The sequence below is a fragment of the Neomonachus schauinslandi genome, chromosome 8, assembly GCF_002201575.2.
Source record: "Neomonachus schauinslandi chromosome 8, ASM220157v2, whole genome shotgun sequence".
Taxonomy (NCBI): domain Eukaryota; kingdom Metazoa; phylum Chordata; class Mammalia; order Carnivora; family Phocidae; genus Neomonachus; species Neomonachus schauinslandi.
In genome coordinates, this window is record NC_058410.1 from 7,372,802 (window position 1) to 7,398,516 (window position 25,715).

Here is a 25,715-nt window from a genome sequence, read left to right on the forward strand (position 1 = left end):
TGACTGTGGATGGTGTGAACATTGTAAATACAAGAGTCACAGCTTGTGGCCAAATCCTACTTTAATCTTTAGAAACAGGAAGCCAGGAAGTGAAGGCCAGAGCTGGGAGATGCTGGATGGGGGTGAGGACCGGCACCAGAGGAATTGGTCTTTAAAAGGGTTAAAGCAAAGAGAGGAAGCGGAGGGATTCGGGAGAGCATTGCTGCCATAAATCACACCCCTGCTGCTTGTAAGGGATGCCTGGCGAGCCACGCAGGGGGCCGATTCTGCTCAGGACACAGCCCTGGCGACAGAGCCTGATGCTCCCTTCAGTGTCTTAAGCCACCAAGCAAAAATTCACTTAAAGTCCTCTCCCGGCAAGTGAGCCAAATTCAGGCAGAGCAAACAAGGAGAAGACGGGCTCCGTGCACCTTGTCTCAGAGCCGGGGCCCGAGAAGCAAGAAAATGGCTGGTGGGGACTGACCACAGTCAAATGGACAAGACTCCAAAGTGACTCGGAGTTAGTGAGTTGGCCAGCAGCCTGTCTCTGTGGTGATGCAGTGTGGATAAAGAGGGTCCTAGCAAAAATGCTGTGTGTATTTGAGATTCTTTCCATGCCATTGTTTGACGGAGGTCGTCAGTGGGAACACAGCGAGCTGGGGAGCGGGGGAGCGCGCCTTCACACACCTTGCCGCCGGGCATGGACCGCCCGCCACATCCTCCAGAGGGCAGGTGTGCAAATGTATACTCCACATGCCCTTCGACCCAGCTATTTCATTTCTAGAAATTTATCCTACGGATTTCCTTTCCCATGTGCAAACTGACCTGTGGAGGACGTTCCCTGCGGCTTTGTTTCTAATGGCAAAATACGGAAAAGATCTACATGGCCATCCTCGGGGGCCTGGTTAGATGCAGTAAAGCACATCTATCAGCTAGAATACTGGGCAGCTGCTTAGGTAGGACGAATGGGCTGTTCAGCAGGCTGGCTGTAAATGTAGCGAATGAAGAAGCAAGAAGCAAAGCAGAAGGCAGAATGCAATATCTTAGATGCCATTTTTGTCTTAAAATATAATGCATAAAAAATTTCTGGAAAGATACAGACAGGTGACAGTGATATCTCCCAGAAGCAATGTAGGGGACCAAGGAGGAAGGGAGACTTATGTTTCACCATATACATTTTGCACCTTTCAAGTTTGTGCTGTGTGCATGTATTATCCACTCAAAAAGTACATAAACTACTTTTTAAAACTCATGACCATGTGAGTTATCTCTCAATAAAGCTGTTAAAGAAAAGGTAAAATAAATGGCCAATAAGCATTTTTAGGTTTTAAAAAAACTATAAATATTTTGAAGTAAGAAGTTTAAATATCTTTGTCAATAGTTCTATGTCGGACAGGTCACTGTCCAGCACCACGCTTCCTGTCTAGAGAATTATTAGGGGCCCCTCTTGACTTGAGGTTTGGAGGTCAGCCCTGTCGAAGGTCAGCTAGCAGACATGGTCTCTTCATTGTGCGAGCTCATCGTCTCTAGTGGGTCCCTGGTTCCGAGACAGATGGTAAAAAAAATTTCCCACTAGATCGTACTCACAGTGGATGTATAAATTAAGGCACTGCACGCCGGAAGATTGAATGAATACATACAGTACTTGATGAGATCACGATGATGTAAGAAAAGGGAATTTTCAGAGCTCCCTGTGAATGAAAATGAAACCAAGGAAAGTAAGGGCCTTTCGTGGTAGCAACCCTAAAACAAAAATAATTTGGGGGATGGGAGGGGTCAATGTCACAGTATTTTGTGAGAATCTAGATGGCACTGTTCAACCATCCTTGATGATTCGTATAGAATTTGAACATTACAGGGGTGCCTGGGTGGCTGAGATGTTAAGCGTCTGCCTTAGGCTCAAGTCATGACCCGGGGTCCTGGGATCGAGGCCCACATCAGGCTCCCTGCTCCATGGGGAGCCTGCTTATCCCTCTCCCTTCCCCCCCCCCGCCCCCCGCCCCGGCCCTGCTTGTGCTCTCTTTCTCTCACTCACTTTCTCTCTCAAATAAATAAATAAAATCTTTTTAAAAATTAAGAAAAATACAAAGGAATTCAGCTACTGAGCTATATTCAGCTTCCTTAAAATTGTTTCTTTTTAGCCATTTGGAGGTTGCATGTAAAAGATTGTCTTAGTTTGTTTACATTTAGAGCGTGGCATAGTTTAAGATTGCTTCCCACCCTGAGATTCTGTGATTTTAAGATGCTGTGTACTTGAAAGGAAATAACCTGACTTTCTTCTTTTCAAGATTGTGTTTTAGTGCATTATAATCTAACACCCCTCCCGTTGTGTTGCACTGTTTTGTCAGAACAGTTTTGCATGTATCAGCGGCTGGTCACCCACGGGGAGCCTTACTCTTTGGAGACTTTATTTTTAACACACCGGGCTGGATCGTATATATCACTGCTGCCATCTTCTGGAAAGTCTTACATCTGAAAGAAAACGATTTCATCTGCTCCCAAAGAAGCACAGATGTGTGCCTCAGGCTTTGATGTTTCCCTTGACTATACTAAGGGATCCTGAGACACGATTTGATTCTCTCCCGTTCTTTTAACACAGAACTTCAGAGCTATGGAAAGGAATAAACGGCACATAATAAAATGCCTTTCTCATAGATGCTGTCGTGACAGAAAACAGACAGGAAGAAACGTGGGCTTTCATGTACAGATCATTCAACTTTAAGGATCAAACCCTTATTTTAAGGGTCATTACTTGTGGTACCAACTGGCTCTCAACTGTATTGATCAGCAGACGCTGAATGTTCTGCATTGGAAGCTGTTCATTTGATTCCTTTTCATGTTTCCAAAGAGAAAATATACATACATTTCCTTTTGAATGTCTCCATGATGGGCATATGGGAAATCAAAGTCACACATCAATCAAATGACTTCTCTGCTGACAGGATATTGAATGATGAACATGACGGGCAATCCATATAGCTCCATGGTCATACAGGATGGTCTAGGGGACTGACAGAGAAGGTACCTCTGCACGTATACAAGCAAAGGGAGGCCAGCATCCCTCTCCCTACCGCAGTTAGGAGGGTCGACAAGCCTGGCATCTCCCAGGAGTTCCCGGTTTCATGCAGGACTTTCACCTAACAACAGTTATCAGCAAAATAGTGGGAATCGCTTTAATTAACAAGGGGCTTCACTGTCCTCTTACTTTTCTATAGAATTTTGTTGCCTATAAAGCATCATAACCCTATGGGAAAACCATTTATTGTGTTTACTATGAGCCAGAAACTGTGTTAAATAGTCATTACCTTATTATTCCTTCTTTACAAAAAAAATAAAGGAAAGAGATATTAGGAGCACTCAGGATAATGAATAGTAGAGAAAGACTTCTGTCTCCAGGTCTGTCTGACTTCAGAATTTTTTCTTTTAAACATTAAAGTAGATCTGATTTTTAAAACTATACATACCTACTATGTGATTTCATGTATTACAATGTGTGATTCTTTTATGCATGGTCCAGGTCCAAGATTTTATCCATCCTTAAGGTGAATAGTCAACATATATTAATTGCAAGGCAAAAAATATGACTTGAATGGTAAGAATGGTTTTACTATTACTTCTTAGAAAAAAAGTTTGTCGTACTAAACTTCCCACTTAGTAAATAGTTGTTTCAGGCACCTAGGATGAGCTAGTTACTACAGTTAAGTGAAAAGTTTGGCACAAAACTCCAGGCAGCTAATGCAAAGAGAAAAATGAATTGGATTAGCATATTCATTGTCAATAAAGGGACACGGTCCCGCTGTTGGGAGTGATAACCTTGTTCCCGGTGTTGACTTCTTCTTTTTCTAATTTTATTTATATTCAGTTAATTAACATATAGTGTATTATTAGTTTCAGAGGTAGAGGTCAGTGATTCATCACTGGTGTTGACTTCTAAGCGCAATTGTCCTATGGGTACTTGGGCTCGAAGACACACACGGAAAGAGATTCGAACTACCATTTTGCAAATAACATAGAAAATTCAAGTCCTTGTTTTTTTCTATCAATCCATTTGCAAAAGAATTAACTGACCTATTAAAGTTTTTCTATAGCAGCTGAGCTATGTCAGCCACCCAAAAGAGAGGCAGAACCAGTAGGAGGTAGATGTAGATATATAGAGATGCTTAGCTGTCCCCTTAGATCTATAGATACATAGATAAACCTATCTGTATATCAGCGTAGCCATATCTCTGGCCCTAACTCCACAAGCAGGTCTCCGAGAAGGGCAGGCTGGCACAGCCGGAAGCTGTTGTCCCCAGACAGACCCTCTACTTCTTGGGAAAACCTCAGTTCTGCTCTTAAAACCTTTCAACAGGTTGAATCAGGCACACCCAGATTATCTAGGATCATCTCTCCTCCTTAAAGCAAACTGAGTATAGATGTTGTAGGCCTACAAAATACCTTCACAGAAACACCCAGATTAGCGTTTGATCGAGTAATTGGCAACTATGGTCTAGCCAAGTTGACACGGAAAGCTAACATTGTAGGAGCTAAGTTAATACAGTCCATATATCTTGCTTTCTAGTCAAATCTAATAAGGGATAGAGTTTAGAGAGCCAACATTTTAAGTATGTATAATGTTTATAATTTTTTAAAGTCTTTCTTATTAAAGATTTTACTTATTTATGTATTTATTTGAGAGAGAGAGAGCACAAGGGGGGGATAGAGGCAGAGGGAGAAGCAGGCTCCCCGCTGAGCAAGGAGCCCAATGCGGGGCTCGATCCCAGGACCCTGGGATCATAACCTGAGCAGGAGGCAGATGCCTAATCAATTGAGCCACCCAGGTGTCCCTTAAAAGTCTTTAATTTTTTTTTTTTAATTTAAAGTTAACTACAGAAATTGGTGGCATTTATCAGATCTATCTCAAGAGAAAACAATCCGGGAAAAGTATACTGCATAAATGTTTGGTAGTCCCTTCCTTTCAACTAGTATTTACTCCTAAGGTGACTTTAGCAAATGTGAGACCACAGTTAGTTCATAGCAAGTCCCAGGTAAATTGCAGCCTTCTGCATTATGGGTTAGAACAAGATCCATGTGCCCCAGATGAGAGACAGGCAAGGTCAGCACCCCAAATGTGAAAATGTGGAAGCCGGATCTATCTTCTCAAGCTCTTTCTCTGGAAATATCTGTGCCACTGACCGTTTGAAAACTGGCCCAAAACGTTACCTCAAGGAGTTTTGTGTATGCCTAAGCCAGAGTTCCCCAGCCTTACTCTGTCCGCCCTGCCCCTAGCAACTCAGTAAGTGTTTCGTGGTGCTCCTAAACCAGAGGAAATGCAGTTTTGTTTATCAAATACTTAGGTCCAAACAGTTTTGTTTATTAAATACTCAGGTCCAAGTAAGATAAATAAGAATTAATGTCTTAGCAACACAATAGTCATTTGAAAAAATAGTTCACATAAATCAAAAGAAAATATATATATATATTTTTTTAAAGATTTTATTTATTTATTTGACAGAGAGAGAGATAGCGAGAGCAGGAACACAAGCAGGGGGAGTGGGAGAGGGAGAAGCAGGCTTCTTGCCGAGCAGGGAGCCCGATATGGGACTTGATCCCAGGACCCTGGGATCATGACCTAAGCCGAAGGCAGACGCTTAACGACTGAGCCACCCAGGCGACCCAAGAAAAAATATTTTTATTTCATTCTTAAATAACTACATCTCCTGTTGCAGACAGATGCTCACATGGTAGTTGTTTTTCTATCACAGTAACCAAAAACCCAGCTCTGCAAAGATATGTCATCAGAAGAAGAGAAGCACAATCCACAGTAACACCATGAACTGCCTTGAGTTAGTAATTCACACAGTGAACAACAGTATCACTGTGTCTTCTTCAAAAATTTAAAATATCCCATTACACCCCCATGAGCTTGTTGTGGCACCCCAGAGTACCTCAGTGCACAGTTTGGGAACTAAAGGGCCTAAGAATTTGTACAATCACCTGGTTGAATTCTGAATAACATAATTAAAAACCTGAACATTTTTGGGGCACCTGGATGGCTCAGGCGGTTAAGCGTCTGACTCTTGATTTCGGCTCAGGTCATGATCTCAGGGCCATGAGATCGAGCCCTGCCTGGGGCTCACGCACTGGGCGTGGAGCCTGCTTAAGATTCTTTCTCTCTCTCTCTCTCCCTCTCCTTCTATCTCTCCCCGACTTTAAAACAAAACAAAACACCCGAACATTTTCAAGATCAGACCTTCTAGGTATTTCCCCATTTTGTATGAGAAAGATGCAAGTTATTTAACTAGGAAGCCCGCTGCATGATATCTCTACTTTTAAGTTACACTCTCTGAATGGAAGCAAATGAACAAGTACACTAATGTGAAATTATCACCAGCAGATTCTTGCAGCTTTTGCTTGCCTCTTGCCATGCTGAAACGGGGAGGCCTTCATCTTCGTGCGCTCTTCCTTTCCTGTTATGTTTTTAGTCCATTCTTCGTAGTCCCAGTGTGAAAGGGATTTAATGTCTTTGTGTCAGGAAAGGCCTATTTATTCTGACAAACTGATCAACCTCCAGGGTGTTCATCTACCATGAAACTGATTTTATATCTCATCCACTAGCTAATAAGATGTGGAGCGTCTTCCCTGTCACGCTGAGAGATCAGGCTTGCTTCCTTGGAAGGCGCTGGGGTGAAATCACACAGTGAGCGCCTCTCAATGATTGAACCGTCCGGGCTGCATTTTTCGAATGTAGTGCGTGAGCACAAAGCGATGGCTCTGGGGCAGACCCAAAGATGAGTGGACACATTAATTAAAAAAAAAAAAACTGTTTTTCATCTTAAGAGGAAGCCCTAAGATCCGCTTCATTCTCTGTTCACTGGATTAGCTTTCAGCTCAGGGAAAATAAGAAATGCCAGAAATTAAAGCCCGGTGGTGTTGGCAGATTGTGTAAAGACAACCTGACACGCCCATCTCCCACCAACCTGAATCTTTAAATAAAGTTTATATCCCATGAAACGGGGACCAGTCTCTGTGCTGTGAGAAGAAATAAGACTACAACACTCTAAAAATAATGGCTAGAAGGTAGACTGCCTCTTATCTGTAGAGGCCTTTTCCTTATCAAATCCTTGCCTTTCTTGTTTAATATGCTCAGCGATTAAGACAGTTTTCAGACGAGCTGTTGAAACAAGAAACTGGACACAGGGAAGGAGGGAGTTCTGTTTCTGCGGTGAAGACAGCATGAAGGAAAACGGCCTCGGACGGGCTGTTCTTTTGGAGGCAAGGAAGGGTGGTGATGTATTGGGGGATAAAGCTGGACTTTTCTGTACCCTCTTTGTCTGGGGGTTTGTTTATCAGTTCAAACCAGTCTTACCTGAAGCAAAACTGGCTTGTGCTATAGAATATTCATTTGAGAACTTCAAGCCTCTGCAACTTTTCTGAGTCTTCCGGATTCTCACTGCCATTACTCCATCCATTATCGATGGCTGTGTAAAAAACACCCCAAAACTTAGTGATTTAAAACAACAACAGCCTTGTTCCTGTTTTGCCTTATTCTCTTTTTTTTTCCGACAAGGCCGTAATTGGGGCAGGGTCCTATAAAGACAGCTTGTCTCTGTTCCACCTGGGATCAGCTGGGGCAACTCATCCAGGGACTGGAAGAGCCCCTGGAAATACGGCTCAGACGCCCGGCGGGCAGATTGGTGCCGGCTGCCTGCCGGCCCGCAGCTTGGGTTCCTCTGCACACCAGCCTCTCGGGAACACTGGCAGCACGGAGGCTGCCCGTTTCCTCAGGCCTGGGCCCAGAACGCGGCATGCCATCACCTCCGCTGCGGGCTATTGGCCAAGTAGCGAACGCATGCATATTTAAGCAGAAGAGACCTGAACCTGCCTCTCCATGGGAAGAGTACCAGCTCGTTCTGGGCCAGTGATAGAAAACCACCCGCTGCCCACACTCCATACTCCCTGATCATGCTCTCCTCTGCCAGAGCATCTTCTCCGAATACAGTTTCTACTGTGAGACCTGTTTCTCCCCAGGGAGTTAGAGAATGTTCCTGGAAGGGAGCCTGTTTTCTGGTAAAGCAACTCCTTCCTCAGCTGGGAAACGGGAGGGGAGGGGAGGAAACAGCCCCTGGCTGTTATCTGCTTGATGTTCAGAACGTGTCGTGTGTCAGCGGACGTGGACTAGCTCACCCGCCGTGTACACGGATCCGACGAGATGGTTATTGTTGTTACCCCGGCTTCTCAAAGGGCACAGAGCTGAGGCACAGGCTTCCCGAGGGGTGTCGGTGGGCAGGTGACGGATTGATGACTTCAATCCCATGTGTCCGACTGCAGGGCCCACACCCTTAGCCACCCTCTGGAGCATGTCTGGTGGCCATGGGGTCATTCGAGAGGGGCCTCCAGATTCCCGACGGTGGGAGGACAGCTTCTTTTTCCAGCACTCACTTTGTGGCTTCCTTCCCTGAAGGTGGAGGGTGGAGAGCAGTGAGTTGCTCGCCAGGTCTCTCCCATTCTGTGGTGTGTGAATGATGAAAGGGGCACCATCCCCAGGGGAGCAGATCCGCTCCAGGCCGTGTATCAGCTACCCATGCCTGCCATAACAAAGGACCACAGACTGGGGGGCTCCAACAACAACAGTTATTTTCTCACACTCCCACAAGCTAAAAGCCCAGGAACAAGGTGTCAGCAGGGTTGGGTCCACTGAAGCCTCTCTCCTGACTTGCAGATGGCCGCCTTCTTGCTGTGTCCACGTGTGTCTGTGTCCTAATCTCCTCTTTATAAAGACACCAGTCACGCAGGATTGGGGCCGACTCTCATGACTTCATTTTACCATACTTACCTCTTCCAAGACCCTATTTCCAAATGCAATCACGTCCTGAGGTACTGGGGGTCAAATTTCACCATATGAATTCGCAGGGGACACAATTTATTTCTTCTTCCCGTAATAGGCTTTCAATGCAAAACTAAGTCTACTAACATGAACTTATAAATCCTCTGTGTATGGAAGCAGATCTTGGATGTGAAATTCTTGAATAAAGTTGATTTCCTCATATCCTAACACTAGTACCACTCAACGACAGGTATTTGTTTACATATTTTCTCTTCTGCCAGACTGGAAACATCATAAAGATAGGAAATAAGACTCGTGCATCTTTGAAACCCTGCTATAGGGCTTGGAACATTATTTAGTAAAGAGGGAACAATACCATCAAAATATAACTTTATTTCTCTTTGCAAAAAGTAATTTGGCACAGAAGCCATCACACAAGTCAGAGGAATGACTGTAGCGAGCGTGGAAAAGGAAAAACATGTTAGGTCCAAATGCAGCCAACAAACCCATCCCTAACACGTGTGTGTTCTTCTGCAGTTCGTCTTCTGCCGGGACTGTAAGGAAGCGTACCATGAAGGTGAATGCGGCACCCTATTTGAAGCCTCAGGAGCAGTTACTCAGGTAGAGTGCCCTCCTCCTTTTACAAAATAGGGCTCGGGATATGGGTGAGAGACAGAAGCTTTTTCCTGAAGGTCAAGAGGGTTCCAATCTAAAAAAAAACAAAACCAAAAACCCAAAACCAGACTAGTAGCCTATAGCCACGGGGAATGGGACTCTGGCTATCCCACCCTCACGATCCTCCCAGAACCACCCACCTCCTCAGGGTAGGGCTGTAGATGGCCATTGGGATATGCCCCAGGGGTATATGGAATAGGGGAAAGGAACATAGCATGATCAGAGGAGTCTTTAGAGGGGAGAGAAAACAATTTAACAATTTCTGGATCAGAGCAATCAATATTAACCCCACATTTATAGTTTTTTCAGAAGTGCCTTGTTTAAAATCAGTGGTGAAGCTATCTCCAGGAATGATGTGCGTAGAAGTATTATATGATGCAAGGATATTACTGTTTCTAAGCAGTATCATGAAGTATGCTAAATTGTATTTCAGTCTTGATTAGGTAAAGAACGTGTTTACTGAGCCTTAATCTCCAATGTACTATATCAAGCTTAGGGAAATGCAAATACATTTTCTTTTATTTATTAATTATGATCAGCCAAACCTTAGAGGAAAGGAATAAAAATTTCAGCACAGTTGATGAATTTGCTCACTATTTTTCTACTGATAGAGATGTTAACAAGGTTTTAAACATCAAATCTACCAGATAAATCTTTTAGTTACTTTATTGACAGGAACCTCATAAATAGACATAGAAATTTCAGAACATTTTAATTTTACAGTACAGAATTTAAAATATCTGAATGTTCTGAAAGAAGAGCGTAAAGAAGTATATCTTTGTAAGGTATTCTGTGGGCTTATTTACTAATGTTAACATAACCACATAAACATAACTAGTGAATTCAGGTCTTCTCATCGGCTTCTAAAATGTTGGCCAGGAGCATATTGGGAGACAGGTCTGAATTGCCATTTCTGCAAGAGAGGCAGCAAATACTCTTTCTGGTGATTTTATTTTAGCCCAGGGGCGTTCAAATACAAGCTCACTGCATACTGATGTCAGGAAGATTATCCCTGAGACACCCCTGCCTCAGCACCACTGTAGCCCAGAAGAGCTAGACTAGACCAAGACGCCAAGAAATGGAGTTGGTCTAGCAACTTACATCCATATGCTCTTATGACCACAAACATGGACAAAGGCTTCCATTCAAAAAGAACTAACCAACCATGGTGTTAAAGATTGAGGTAACCCCCCAGAATTTTTTAAAGCCATTCAAACCTTAATGTTCAACTCAGGGAAGTGGGAGAAAGAAAGTTAGAGCTGGCCTTAAGCATAGATGACCAGGACCCAGGGGCCTGTGTCTGCAAAGACTACCAATTAGCGAACAGTAAATCAGGTATTTGTATCCACCAGACATTCTGCTGGAAAACTGCAGGTAAGTATTTTTTTTTAAGATTTATTTATTTATTTTAGGGAAAGAGTGAGCAGGGCCAGGGGCAGAGGAAGAGAGAGAATCTCAAGCAGACTCCTCACTGAGCACAGAGCCTGACATAGGGTTCGATCCGATGACCATGAGATCGTGACCTGAGCCAAATCAGGAGTCAAACACTTAACCCACTGCACCACCCAAGCGCCCCTGCAGATAAATATATTTTTCTTCAGAGTCACATAAAGGAGTCATAGGGGAGACTTAAAGGAAAATATATAACAATATTGATATGCTAAAACGAAGTTTAGGAAATCTATAGCTTTGTATAATGCTTCCCCAGAAAAGTCATGGAAGGTAGATCAGAGTTTGTCAAAAGGACAGTGGGTTAAGGATGATAAAGAACATCCCAGCAGAAAATACTGCATGGACAAAGATACAGAGGCAAATATCTTATCTGGTGCACAGATATTTAATAGATGTTTGTTGAGCGATCGTTACATCTATAAAGAAAAAGACATTATTTCATTCATGCATCAAATACGTGTTAAACACCTATAATCCATTAGGCTTTGTTCTAGGCTCTGGGGATAAAGTACCTGCTCTCACAGACTTTATACTACTTTATTAGATGCCACAAGGGCTGCACAAACAATCAGTATGATAGGAATTCAGAAAAAGAATAGTTAATTCAGGACAGTTATCCCAGAAAGAATTCAGGAAGAGGTGGCCCTCAATAAGACCTCCCTGAAACGAGGGTCCTTCCTTCCTTGCTCAAGCTGCTGGACCAACCTCATACCCCTCTTATGGGTATGAAACAAAACAAATTGACCAACCGAGCTGGAAGAGTCTGTCTATCCACTGTTGCCTGAGAACAGAAGGCAACTTCTTGGGGTTTTGCTGCCCTTTTCCCCTACATCTCTGATTTATTAGGGTCCTACAGGAAAAAGAATCCAACTCAAATGTGCACATGAAGAGATTTTAATTAAAAGGTCACGGATGACCCACAGCGGTGGGGAAGAGTCGCCAAGAACCCAAACAACATGGAGGGCCTCCAAGGGCACCGTCAGTGGGGAGCCATGACCGCCCGAGGCCTGAAGGGACAAAAGAAGGAAATGGTGTCACACAGGGAATAACCCTGGGGGCTGGAGCCATGGAAGTGGGGCCTCTTGACAGCCAGTATAACCACAGAGGGTCCAGCATTGCCAGAAGTGGGCCCCAAGCAGGAAGGGAATGAAGATGGACATCTCCACTTCCCTCTCCCACCCTCCGGTCTCTTGCTGATGTCTCCACATCCAACCAAAAGCCAACCTCGAGGGGTCCTAGCAACACAGCCTGGGGGAGTCAGCCTTCCAGGTGCAGGCCAGAGGAGGGTAAAGAATACAGAATAACCAGTGAATTCTCTATGATCTGATTTACCAAGTCTCCAAAGCCTCCTGATTTCAATCATAGCTACTCTTGGACATGGAAAGTCCTGTCCTATTTCATCAAACTAAAAGACCAATTCCATTCAGTAAGAGAAAGGACTTTTATTTTAGTAGGACCAATTTGTTGTCTGTTCCCTCTATTTCTCTCAAAAAGCAGATGACCTCTGCAATTCCACTGATACGAAATCTTTGAAAGGAGGACTCTCTACACATCTCACAATAAAATCTAATTGCAGGCCCCCTCTTGGAACTGAAGGCTTTGGATGCAGCCTCGTGTCTGGATTTTGTTTGTACTAACAAAGTACCCTCATTAACCCTCTTCACATTTCCTTTCAATTCAATTCACCTGTAAAGTTTCTCCTTTCAGTATTTATGCCTGCTCTCCACTGTTCTCCCTTGAAAGCTGAGTGGTTTCTAGTCTTTGATATTACATTATCCAGCCAAGCAAGCCCATGTCTCCTGGGGCCCAGTCAGGCTTTTTTTCATCAGTTAGGCTGCTTGACCCTAAACTTAATGCATTTTTTGATTAATGCAATATTTTTCTTTAAAAAAAGCAAACTCAAAAATTGGTTTTAAATTGATTTTAAAATATTGAGCAAGCTTTAGGTTGAAACTGCTGGGAGTTTGGGAAATAGGTGACAGAAGATCAATCCATCATAGGCTAATGAGAGTCCAGTCCTATTTGCTTCCCCTTGTTCTTGCCTGCTTGTTCTCCTCCCCATGTTCTGTCTCCTTCCATATATCCCCTCTGGAGGCTTTCTAATAAGTAAACACTTGATCTTGCAAACCACATAAATTGATTAATTTTCCCAGTGGTTCCAAGGAGTAGATGTTATTCTCCCTATTCAACTGGAAGGAAAACTGAGACTTCTGGATTTTTAATGGCATTGTCCAAAGCCACAAAGGAAATCATTTTCAGTGGCAGTAGCTGATCAAAGTAGTTTGGGAACAGTGACTGCTCTCACTGAGTAACAAATCTATAGTGTCTAAAGGGAGCGTACCCATCCCTGCCTGCCAAGCTCCTACTCAACCTTCAAGACCCAGATCATATGTCACCTGCATGAAGCCATCTGCCCACCCCACTACCTCCTTGAAGCTCTCAGACAACTGTAAATGCTTCTGTTATACATTCATCACACTGAAGTATTGTTTCCCTGTCTCTTCACTAAAATTCAGAGCTTTGTTGGTGCAAGGTTTGTACCTATTTTGTCCTTATAACCTCTAGTGCCCAGGATGCCTAGGATATAGTAGGTACTCATTAAGTGCTGTTTGAAAGAATGACAACTCTTTCCTTCATCCCCAAACCTCCCTTCTCACCATGAAGCCGGGAAAGCATTCTACAAGAATGGTGGAGAGGAGTCATCCAAGATGGTGACATAGGAGGCTCCTGAGCTCCCTGCCCTCACAGATGCACCAAACCTACAGCTACACATGGGGCAGTGCCCTCTGATAGAGATCCAAAAACTAGCTGAGTGACTCCTACATATCAGATGAATAAGAAAATACCCACATCAAAATGGGTAGGAAAGGCTGAGACACACTCTTGCCATAAACCCTACTCCTGGCACTGTGCCATACAATCAGGATGGAACCCCCAACTCACAGCTTCTCCCAGAAGGGCGAAGGCTTTGGACCCTACATCTAGCACCCCAACTGTAAAGACTGGGTGCCAAACACCTAACTCTGAAAACCAATAAAGCTTATGACTATGAGACCCACAGGACTATAGCAAACACAGAAGCAATTCCTATGGGGCACACCGCAATCACCACATCTATCCCCACAGGACTCAGCACAGAGGGAGCAGGCAAAACCTCCCATCTTCCAGTCTTTCCATGAAGGAGGTTTACCTGCATACTTTGAAAGCTGCTGCCTCCAGGCCAGACTTCTAATTTAGCAGGCACTAGGGGTTGGCTGTGATCCTCCCCAAAGACCAAGGAAACACGAGGATGCCTCTCTCACCTTCTCCCTCTAATCCACCACAAGTTGCCAGTGTCCTCCTGGAAGGAGCTTGTGCACAAGTCTGCACCCCAACTTCTATGGCTCTTACCCAAGGGACGGGTCTCTGATCCCTCGCCCTGATAGTCAAAGAGGCTTCCATTCATGAGTCCCACAGAACTGTAGCAAACAAAGAAACAATTCTTAACCGGCTATCCCCACCCAGGGCTCAGCATAGAGGAACCAGGCAAAAAACACTGTCTCCCATCTTTCCCTGAAAGGGGTTTATCGAAATACTTTAAAAGCTGCCAACTTAGAACAAGGCTTCCAATTTAACAGGCATCTGAGGGCTAGCTGCAATCTTGCCCAGAGACAAGGGAAGCCAGCAGATACCTTTCCCACCTCCCTTCAGCCTATTCTAATAAAAGAAGCAAGTTGCCAGTATCTCCTTGGAAGGAGCTTGTTCAACAGCAGGCTAGATGAAGTAGAAGAAAGGATCAACGAGTTCAAAGACAGGCCAGTGGAACTCATCCAACCAGGGCAGCAAAAAGAGAAAAAGAATTTTAGGGGCACCTGGGTGGCTCAGTTGGTTAAGCATCTGCCTTTGGCTCAGGACATGATCTCAAGGTCCTGGGATCAAGCCCCACATGGGGCTCCCTGCTCAGTGGGGAGCCCGCATCTCCCTCTCCCTCTGCCTCTCCCCCTGCTTATGAGCTTTCTCTCTGTCTGTGTCAAATAAATAAATAAAATCTTTAAAAATAAGAAAAGAAGGATTTTAAAAATGAAGATAGCATGAAGGACTTATGGGACATTATCAAGGAGACCAATAACCAGATTATTGGAATCCTGCAAGAAGAGAGAAAGAGTCAGAAAGCTTATTCAAAGAAATAATGGCTGAAAACTTCCCTAACCTAGTAAAAGAAACAGATATCCAGATCTAGGAAGTTCAAAATGTACTAAATAAGATCTAAAGAGATCCACATCAAGACACATTATGAATTGTCAAAAGTTAAAGACAAGAAGAGAATCCTAAAAGCAGCAAGAGAAACGCAACTTGTTTTGTACAAGGGAATTCCCAGAGGACTGTTAGCAGATTTTTCAGCAGAAACTTTGCCAGCCAGAAGGGAGTGAGGTGATATATTCAAAGTACTGAAAGAAAAAAACTGCCAACCAAGAATTCTCTACACAGCAAAGTTGTCCTTTAGGATTGAAGGAGAGATGGTTTTCCAGAAAAACAAAAGCTGATGAAGTTCATGACCACTAGACTGGCCTTAGAAAAAATGTTAAAGGGAGTTCTTCAAAACTGAAATGAAATGCCTACATCAAGAAACAACAACAAAAATCTCAAATAAACAATGTAACTGGACACATCAAGGAGCTACAAAATTAAGAACAAACTAAGCCCAACGTGAGTAGAGGAAAGGAAATAACAAAGATCAGAGCAGAAATAAATGACATGGAGACCAAAAAGATAATGGTAAGCAACAATAAAACTAAAAGCTGGGTTTTTTTTAAAGATAAACTAAATTGGCAAACCTTTACTAAGACTTACCAAGAAAGAAAGTCTCAAATAAATAAAATCAGAAATGAAAGGAGACAAAACAACTGATACCACAGGAATACAAAAGATCCTGAAACTACTATGAACAATTATACACCAACAAATTTGGACAACACAGAAGAAGTGAAGAAAAAACCTACAACCTACCAAGATTGAATCATGAAGAAATTGAAAAGCTGGACCAACCAATTACCAGTAAGAAGATTGAATCAGTAATCGAAAACCTCCCAACAGGGGCTCCTGGATGGCTCAGTCCGTTAAGCATCTGCCTTTAGCTCAGATCATGATCTCAGGGTCCTAGGATTAAGCCCTTCATCGGGCTCCCTGCTCACTGGGGAGTCTGCTTCTCCCTCTCCCTCTGTGTCTGCCCCCGACTCATGGTTGCTCCCTCTCTCTCTCAAATAAATAATTAAAATCTTAAAAAAAAAAAACTCCCAACAAACAAAAGTCCAGGATCAGATGCCTTCACTGGTGACTTCCAGCAAAAATGTAAAGAATTACCACCAATTTCTCTCAAAGACTTCCAAAAAATAGAAAGGGAATACTTCCAAACTCATTTTACAAGGTCAGCATTACCCTAATGCCAAATCCAGACAGGGACATTACAAGAAAAGAAAATTACTGGCCAATATCCATGATGAACATAGATCCATAAATCCTCAACAAAATATTAGCAAATTCAATTCCACAATACATTAAAAGGATCATACACCATGATCAAGTGCGGTTTATTCCAGGAATGCAAGTATGGTTCAACATCCACCAGTCAATATGATATATTAACAAAATGTTAAAAATCAACATGATGCATTAACAAAATGAAGGATAAAAATCATATGAACATCTCATTAGATGCAGAAAAAGCATTTGACAAAACTTAGCATCCATTCCTGATAAAAACGCACAACGAATTATGTATAGAGGGAATGTACCTCAACATAATAAAGGCCATATATGACAAGCTCATAGCTAACATCATACTCAATGGTGAAAAGAAAGTTTTTCCTCTTAAGATCAGGAACATGACAAGGATGTCCATAACTTTTATTCCACATAGTACTGGAAGTCCCATCCAGAGCAGTTAACCAAGAAAAATAAGTAAAAGTCATCCAAATAAGAAAGGAAGAAGTAGCATCTCTATTTGCAGATGGCATGATATTATATACAGAAAACCCAAAAGATTGCACCAAAAACCTGTTAGAACTAATAAACGACTTCAGTAAAGTTGCAGGATATAAAATCTATATGCAAAAATCAGACTTACAAATGGCCAACAGGTACATGAAAAGCTGTTCAACATCATTAAACATCAGGGAAATGCAAATCAAAACCACAAAGTATCAAAAAGACAAGAGATAACAAATGCTAGCAAGGGTGTGGAGAAAGGAACTATGAAAAACAGAATGGAGGGTTCCCAAGCAATTAAAATTAGAAATACTGTATGATCCAGCATTTTCACTTCTGAGTATATATTCAAAGGAAAGAAAATCATCTCAAGGAGATATTTGCATTCCCATGTTCATAGCAGCATTATTCACAATACCCAAGGTACAGAAACAACCTAAGTATCTATCAACAGATGAAAGGTTAAAGAAAATGTGGTATATTATTCAGTCTTTTAAAAAGAAGGAAATTATGTCATTTGCAACAACATGAATGAAACTGGAAGGCATTATAAGCCAGACAAAGACGAATCCTGCATGGTATCACGTATATTTGGAATAAAAAAAAAAAAAGTCAAACTCATAGAAACAGGGAGTAGAAAAGTGGTTGCCAGGGGGTAGGGGATGGCAAAAATAGGGAGAGGTTGGTAAAAGGGTACAAACTTTCAGCTGTAAGATGAGTAAGTTCCAATGATCACATGTATAACCTGGTGACTATAATGAATAACTGTGTTGTATAATTAAAACTTACTAAGAGAGTAGAACTGAAATGTTCTCACATACACACACAGTAATATGTGAGGGTGGTGGATGAACTAACTCAGTGGAGGGAATGATTGCACAGTGTATGACACATCACATTGTCATGTTGTACACTTTAAATACCTTACAATTTTATATGTCTATCATACCTCAGTAAAGCTGAAGTTAGAACCACGATGTGGATAAATTTTCAGATGGAAAATATCTTTCATAGCAAAAGCTCAAAGAGTCATGTCTCTTCAAAGGCAAAAAATCTAGCTACTTGCTTTCATAATTGGGTGAAAGCAGAAAAAAATGGTAACTCTAAAATGTTCACTATAGTTTGTTTTACATAATAAAAAAATAAATAGTTTAAAAAATTTTAAACGGATGGGCAGTGACTTCAGGGCTGACTTTTGCCTTAGCCATCTTTTGAATCATAAGAGAAAATAAGTTTGCCCACAATAACCCACTGTTCCCTCCGTCTGCCTCCTAAATTAGAAGAATAAACCTCATTTTGCCTGGGAGAAAAATAATAATGTATGTTTGTATAGTACTTGTTTACAAAGCACTTTCAAATACACCTTCTCATTTTGAGCTCTTCACAACATTATGCCATAGACTTGGATTATAGACAAGGTATAAGGAGAGAGAGTGACCACCCAGGGTCATAGAGTTGACAATCCATCTTCCTAAGTGGTGTCACTCTGCATTTTGGAAAGGGGATATGTGTATGTTATTGTTGGCTAGTGAAATACTGTACCACCGTGGCACTCAAATGCCGACAGGGACCAGACGATTAGTGTCCATGAGTGAAGTAGTGTCCATGAGCAGATTCATGGAGTTTCCTATGTTTTGATAAGGATGAAGATACATTTCATTTTCTTCTAATTTTCCAGCAACAGAAAAGCACATTAAAACAATTGCCTGCAAACACAATTGTACATAGCCTGTGGGGGTCTGAGCAAACCTGGAAAGACATAGCTCCAGTCAATTTTGCTAAGTAAAAATGGGGGAGCATGTTACCAGATCTTCCAAACTGATTTATTTTATTTTTTAGTAGCTTGAAATTCATGTGTTTATGTTAAATATCCTTATTTTAAGTGTTGAGAGCTAACTGCATAAAAATTTAAATACATCTTATTTAAATACATCTCAGCAGCACCAGCAGCAACAAAATTCCCAGCAGCACCAAAATTCCCAGCAGCTGATGTGGGGCGAGATGTGGCAGAGGGTCCACCACCAGATCCGAGGTGGTATCTATAGGTATCTATAGGTAAAATTTTGTCTCCAGTCACTGTGTTAAACCTTTTGTTACATGACTTTGAATCTGATTTTGACTAAGTCTTAATTTCTTATAATCAATAAAAAGAAGAAAAAAAGAGATATCCAGTAAATACTTACAAAGCATCTACTCTGTACCATTAAGTCTAAATTTCTTACAAAGAACCTAACTAAATAACTGATCCATTAAAAAAAAAAAAGACTACAGGTATTTTGGATATAACATTAAACAAGACAGACCCAGCCTTTGATCTCATGAGGTTTATAATCTAGTGACATAGAAAAACAAATAAATAAATAATCAAAATACTATATGCTGAGAGGCACAATCAGGGAAGTTGAGGATGCTATGACATCTAGTTTTCTAAGACGTTCAAGGAATTGGTCACAGGAAGAAATGAAGCCTGAGACTGAGAAGATGAGCTATCCAGACAAGGACAGGACTTAAAGATGCTCTAGGCAGAGATGCAGTACACAAAGTTCTAGAGATGAAGGAGAAGGGCATGTTCAGAGAATTGAGAGCAGCTCAGTATGATCACGGCATAAGGTGTTGGCAGCAGTACCAATAGACCGAGCTGGAGAAATAGGCAGAGGGTAGCAAATAAAGGGTTATATGAGTCATGTTAAGAACATTGGAATTAAGGGCACTGGGAAGGTATTGAAGGATTCGAAGAAGATCGACATTGTCAGATGGGTGTTTTTGAAAGATCGCTAGCGGGGCTAGTATATGACTCTTGGTTTCCGCTAAGGTCATGATCTCAGGGTTGTGGGATCGGGCTCCGCACTCAGCAGGGAGTCTGCTTGGGATTCTCGCTCTCCCTCTCCCTATGTCCTGCCCCCCGCTCATGCTCTCCCCCTCTCTCTCCCTCTAAAAATAAATCAATAAATCTTAAAAAAAAAAAAAAGAAAGAAAGAAAGATAAATCACTAGCTGCGGTAGGAGAAACAGTAGGGAACTGTAATAGTTTTCAGGAAGCAGACCCTGCGACTAGAGGTTTGAGAGCAGGTGTACTGGAGGGTGCTCTGGGGGAGCACTGTGCAGAGCGAAGGGAGCCGGGTTGGGCAGAGGGGGTTGAACAGTGGTGCAGCTACAACAGTCCTACAAAGTGCTCTGGAGCAGGAACGGTCCTTCAGAGTTGCTCTCCATCACAGGGGCCAGGCTTTTGCATCCCTGTCACCCCAGTGGTCCAACCCCAAGGGTTGTGTGCCGTACTAAAGCCCCGACTACTGAACGTGACCATTTGCTATCAAAAGCATTGCTGCTTAGACGCTCCAGCCGCACAGGGCTCCAGAGCACACCAGGAGCTTTATTCCAACTGGTGTGCATAACTCTCAGCTGCAGAGCCCTAGATACCATCATTGTGATTCTCTTCTGGCTTGCAGTAGACTCCATGTGGTCTTTTCCCAGCACAGACAGCTTGAATACCATGGGTGCATGGCCAGAGACAGGATGCTCGCATGGCAGCCTGACCTTCTGCACGGCGCTCTGCAGCCCCGGACCCCCTCAAGGCTGCCAGTGCTCATCGGCCACCAATAACAGCCTCCTTTGTGGCCACCAGCTGGTGGGTCTCTACTTGCACCCCCCATTTTAGAGTTTGTGTCCTAGGACCACTCCTGCTACCAGCTGTCATAGGTCAGTTTCCCAGGGAGACAGCCTCTGAGACTTGCACACAAGAGGGTCTTGGGGAACACTGTCAGGAGCAGCACTGTGGGAGGAAGAGGAGGCAGGATTGAGCAGCGGGAGGAGGTGACACCGATGAGCTGAACAGAAGATGGGGTGGGGCTGGGAAGTCAGGTGGCTCTTGAGAGTTGTCTGCCTCAAGGCAGGGGGCCGGAGGCTGGCCTTCAGCATGCATCCATGTCACTGCATGTGGCCTGTCCCCATATCCACGAATGCTCTTCGAGGGAAAGGCGCGGGTAGCGTCTCAGTGAAGAACCAGCAGCACCAAAATTCACAGCAGCTGATGTGAGGCCAGATGTGGCAGAGGGTCCACCACCAGATCCAAGACTAGAGAGATGGCTGGTGCACTGGTGAGGGCAGCCAGGAATACCGAGAGGTGGGGTTGGAGGTCTGGTCTGCAGACCTTGTCAGTGAGCTAGAAGACAGGATGAGAGAAACAGAAGTTCAGGTCGGTGCTCGGATTTCTAACTTGGGTGGATGATGGTGCCCTCCCTGGAGGAGGAAACACTGGAGCAAAAGCAGAGTGTGCAGGGAGAGACAGCTCACTTTGGACGTCTGAGAGCAGGTGTTCAGGGCGTGAAGGGGTGGATGCATAGAGCACCTGGGAGGGGACGCCTAGGTTGGAGCCGAGGATGTAGTGTCCAGTCGCTTACCCCTCAGCCATGGTCCCTACCCCAGCCTCCTCGGGTGTTCAGCCAGAGGCCGGGAGGGGTGCCTCCCTGGGGAGGAGAATGAGACAAGGACACTCAGGAGAGCCTGGATTCCTGGATCTGTTTTGCCTTCGTATCTCATCCCCGTTATCTCTCAGCCATTTTCTGTGTTCCGCACAAGCGCTGCCCCAGAACTGGGAGCCAGGTGTACTTTATTCTCCCAGAGCTGCAGGTCCCGGTTATTTAGGAGTGTAGTTCCGGAATCACTCGTTGGCTTAAGGAAAACAGCTTTATTGGTCACCACCTCCCTGAAGCCCTCGGGTCTGGACGCAGCCTGGTGGGGGCGCGGATGCCAGGGACAGTGATGCATCCGTGCAGATGCCTCCCAGCGCGTGGCTCAGGACACAGGAGCCGAGTGAGTGCCCAGACCCGCCAAGCCCTCTGTAGCCCATGAGAGGTGGGCTCTGGGGGAGCGGGGCTGGTCCTCACAACAACTGGTTCTGATTTTCCCCACTTCCAGGCAAGTCACTCAAATTCTAACAGCCTTGTTCCTCACCTGCCGCATGGGGCCAGTAAGATCTACTGAGCTATAAATAATAAAATGAGAATGTGTGTGAATCATTTTATAAGTTGTAAAGTACTACAAAACGGTAAAACCTGGGCTTTGGGTATTTTTAAGGTTGAATGCTAAAAATGTGAGGCATTACAGAGAGAGAAAATGAAAAGACAACACCCTAGGGCAAAGGAAGGCATGCATGCACCCACGTACACACACACACATGCACACGCACGCGGACACACGGGCTGGACCTCAGAGACAGACCCTTAGCACACAGACCAGGTCTCTGTCTCTCCAGGGACCTTCCTGTCCTTCAGACTGCTTCCTTTTTTTCTGGACCCGTCACTCTAGGAAGAGCCCGCACTGAGCCCCGGCTGAGCACTTCCTGGGGCTCAGCCTCTCCCATGGGGCTTCTCCCCTCTCTCTAGAAGCCTCCCCAGCCTGGTGTTCACACTGGGGGACACAATCCGCCAGGCTACCTGAGCTCTCTTACCTCAGCTCCAGCCAGAGCTCAGCCCTCCTCCCAGACACCTTCCCAGAGTCCCCCCATCCTCAGCGGTCCGGCTCTGGAACACCTGCCCAGGGGGTGGAGGGCGGGCTCCCCTCTATGGCTTCTGGATCCAGAGGGGGATTAGGAATCCCGACCAGCCTGCTAGAAAAGGGCCAGATGTAGACCCCTCACCCTAATTTGCTAGTCTATATCCTGTGTAACAGACAGAACCTCACACATACCCCCCACATACACACCATGCACCCCCCTCTCTCCCCCCCACACCACACACCCCACATACACATACACCACATGCCACCCTCACACCCCCACACCCCTCACACACCCCACATACACACCCCACACCAGAGACTGTTTCTTCTCCTCCCAAGGAGAACATTCCCTGGCAAGCCTCATTTCCTCTTCAGCAGGAAGAGGGGACATGGCTGCAGAGCACCCCCTCATTCACCAGATGGCGCTAAATCCTTAAGGGAAAAGATTTTGCAAGAACCTGTGGCCAAAAGGAAATGACGAGGGGGTGGTGGGGGAGCATTTGCCCCTTTGGACGGACCACAGGGACAGGAGAATCAAAGGACTGTTTTCACAGGAGCGGCATTTCTGAGGGAAGTGCAGATGTGAAAAACTAAGAGCTGACTACTGGCTGCTATAAATCCTTCACTCGTTGATAGATTAACAATGTGGGGGGATATATATTGTCATCTGCAGGAGGGCTCGTTGACCGTTTGTGGGGAAAAATGGTTCATCTGCTCTATCTGATTACCTCCAATCAAATGAAGCCCTTGCCCAACGCAAGCACAAAAGGATAGCACATTTAAATTGCTCACTGCTGTTTTCCAAATTTTCATTTCATTTCTCTCAGCAAGAACCACTTGTGCATCTCTCGTCTGTCCAGCCTTGTTCTGTGAGGAATCCAAGGCAAGGCAGAATGGTTTTGAAGTCAAACAGATTTGGTCTTGAAAATGAGTTTCAGCCACGGCAAGCCGTAACAGTTACTTTCTGTAACCCTGGGCTAGGCAGCAGAGCCCAACTGGTCTGGCAAACACTAGTCTAGTTGTTGCTGTGAACGCATTTTTAGATTTCACCAACACTACACTTCTGGGTGTTTATTTATTTCTTTAAGTAAAGCAGATACCCATAATGTGGGTGGGCCTCGTCCAATCAGTTGAGGGCCGTAAGAGCAAAGATGGAGGTTTTCCAGAGAAGAAGGAAATCTGCCTGAAGACTGTTAACAGGAACTCTGCCAGCCTGCCCTACAAATACTGAACTGGCCAGCTCAAACAATCCCATGAGCCAGTTCCTTAAAATGAATCTGTATATTTTACACATGCATATATATATCCTGTTGGTTCAGTCTCCCTGGAGAATATTGACAGATACATTAGTTGTGGTCATTACTAACCTTGCAAAGCTATGCTTTGCTCGCCTGTAATGTGATATTGTAAAAATCAGGAGGCTTTATTGAAATGATGCACGCACAATGCCTAGCTCGGAACCTGACAAATCAGTGAGCAGGATGAGGCAGTTCTGTCCTCATCCATCCCCATCCCAGTGTACACACTCTCTGTAGGATCACATCAGGCTGGGGAGACTAGGCAGACCCCCTTGAAACAGCTTGTCCTCGGGCCCCACCCCAGACCTGATTCAGAAGCTGGGCTGGCGCTGTTGGGAGGACGCACAGCGATTTGCGTTTCAAGGAGCCATCCAGGTGATGCTGATACGTGCAGGTCTGAGCAGCACTCTTCTGCCGATGTAAGCGCCACAGGGCAGGGATGTTTTGGTTTGTTGTTTGATTGTTTGTCATCCCTTTTGTTTGCTGATGCATCGCTAGGACCTGGGACAGTGCCTGGCACATCATAGGTGCCCGACATTTGCTTATGGAATGAATGGATTTCTGTGTCAGCTACAGCAAAAATAATAGCCTGCTTCATCCCAGAATAGCCTCAGTTGACACGGAGGACAGGCTGTGTGCACTGCTCTGGCTTCCTCTTCGCATCAGTGGTGCTTCCATATTCAAAATCCTGTCTACGTTGAAATTTTAGTTAATTACTTCGCTAAGCAAGCCGTGAACTAGAGATCTTCATTATCAAAAATACAAACTAGCTTATCTTCCTTGATCAAGTGTAGATGATTCCCCATTTGTCAACTTGTAATAATACTTGAACACAAAGCACTTTTAAACGTCCAATATATGAAAGCTATTAATAATCTTGCTTCTTAATATTTATGTTGTTCCATTTCTTCATCAATCTCAAAATAGGCTAATAGACATTCTTTGCATTCCTTCCCCTCTGTGAAGCCCTGAAGGTCCCACGGGGCCATACTATGGACATCTAATCCAACAGAGCTGCGTGGTACACATCACACTCCTAGCAGAAATCGCCACTGGTATTGTCATCATCAAAAATCTTCTAAATTTCATTTGAAAGTGTGGCCTGTGAAGTTTGGAACTCGTGGCGAGAGTGTAGCCTAGTAGCCTATAACATGCCTCAGCCGGACACTCTATTACATACTAGTACGCCAGTGAGTTCTTAAATACATACATATATTCTGCGTCTATATCTATACAGAAATGACTTCTAATATATTTATTTCTAATTTGAAATTGTACATTATTAATAATAACGTGTATATATTACCCTAAAAGACACAGTAATCCTTTTTAAAATGTGAGAACAAATTTTGTTGTCACCTTTATTCCTGAAAGGTAAGGCAGTGTTCTGACTCACCAGCAGGGGGCGGACAGCTCACAAGAAGTGGCCTTCAACTAGAACACCTGTTAGACTTCGCTGGGACTCTGGGGAAGTCGGGAAGGCTATCCTCTGCAGAGGTGGGGGTTGTCAGTAATTACGTGGCAAGTGATATTATCTGGGCATTCAATTTCGATGAGACAGGTGACATTTCAAAGCTGGCATTTGCCTGAAAATATTCACATCTGAATTAAGCCAACAATGTTTTCAGTGATTAATGGCAATCTCATCCTTTCTGGAAAATAGCTTTGAACTTGACTTTTAGAATTAGGATTTACTTTTCCAAGTGTTGTCTAAACAGATGTCACAAGTAAGTTTCCTAAAGCAGGAAAGACAACATGCATGTGAACAGTCTCTCCAGATGTTCTAACTTAGATATATATTAGCAGCGACTCCTAGGCACAAATTTTAAAACCACTTGAGGACCCTTTGATTTACCTGTATCGTTCAAAAGAGAGTCAAGGCCAATCCAGACTTTCAGCAGTCTTTTTAGTTTGTACAAACTCGCATAATCTGATATTCCCATCTGTATAAACCAGAGATGATGATGATGAAGGTGGTGGTGATGATGAAGATAGTGATGATGATGATGAAGGTGGTGGTGATGATGAAGGTAGTGATGATGATGA

The 25,715-nt window shown here is 43.9% G+C and overlaps 1 protein-coding gene across 1 annotated transcript in view; it reads left to right on the forward strand.

Annotated features, from left to right (window-relative positions):
• The window catches only part of PRKN (parkin RBR E3 ubiquitin protein ligase), a 1,046,212-nt gene that overhangs the window by 999,539 nt on the left and 20,958 nt on the right, over positions 1-25,715 (forward strand). Inside the window, exon 9 of the mRNA XM_021693212.1 lies at positions 9,323-9,406. Coding sequence (XP_021548887.1) covers positions 9,323-9,406 — 84 coding nt within the window. The remainder of the gene's footprint in view (positions 1-9,322; positions 9,407-25,715) is intronic.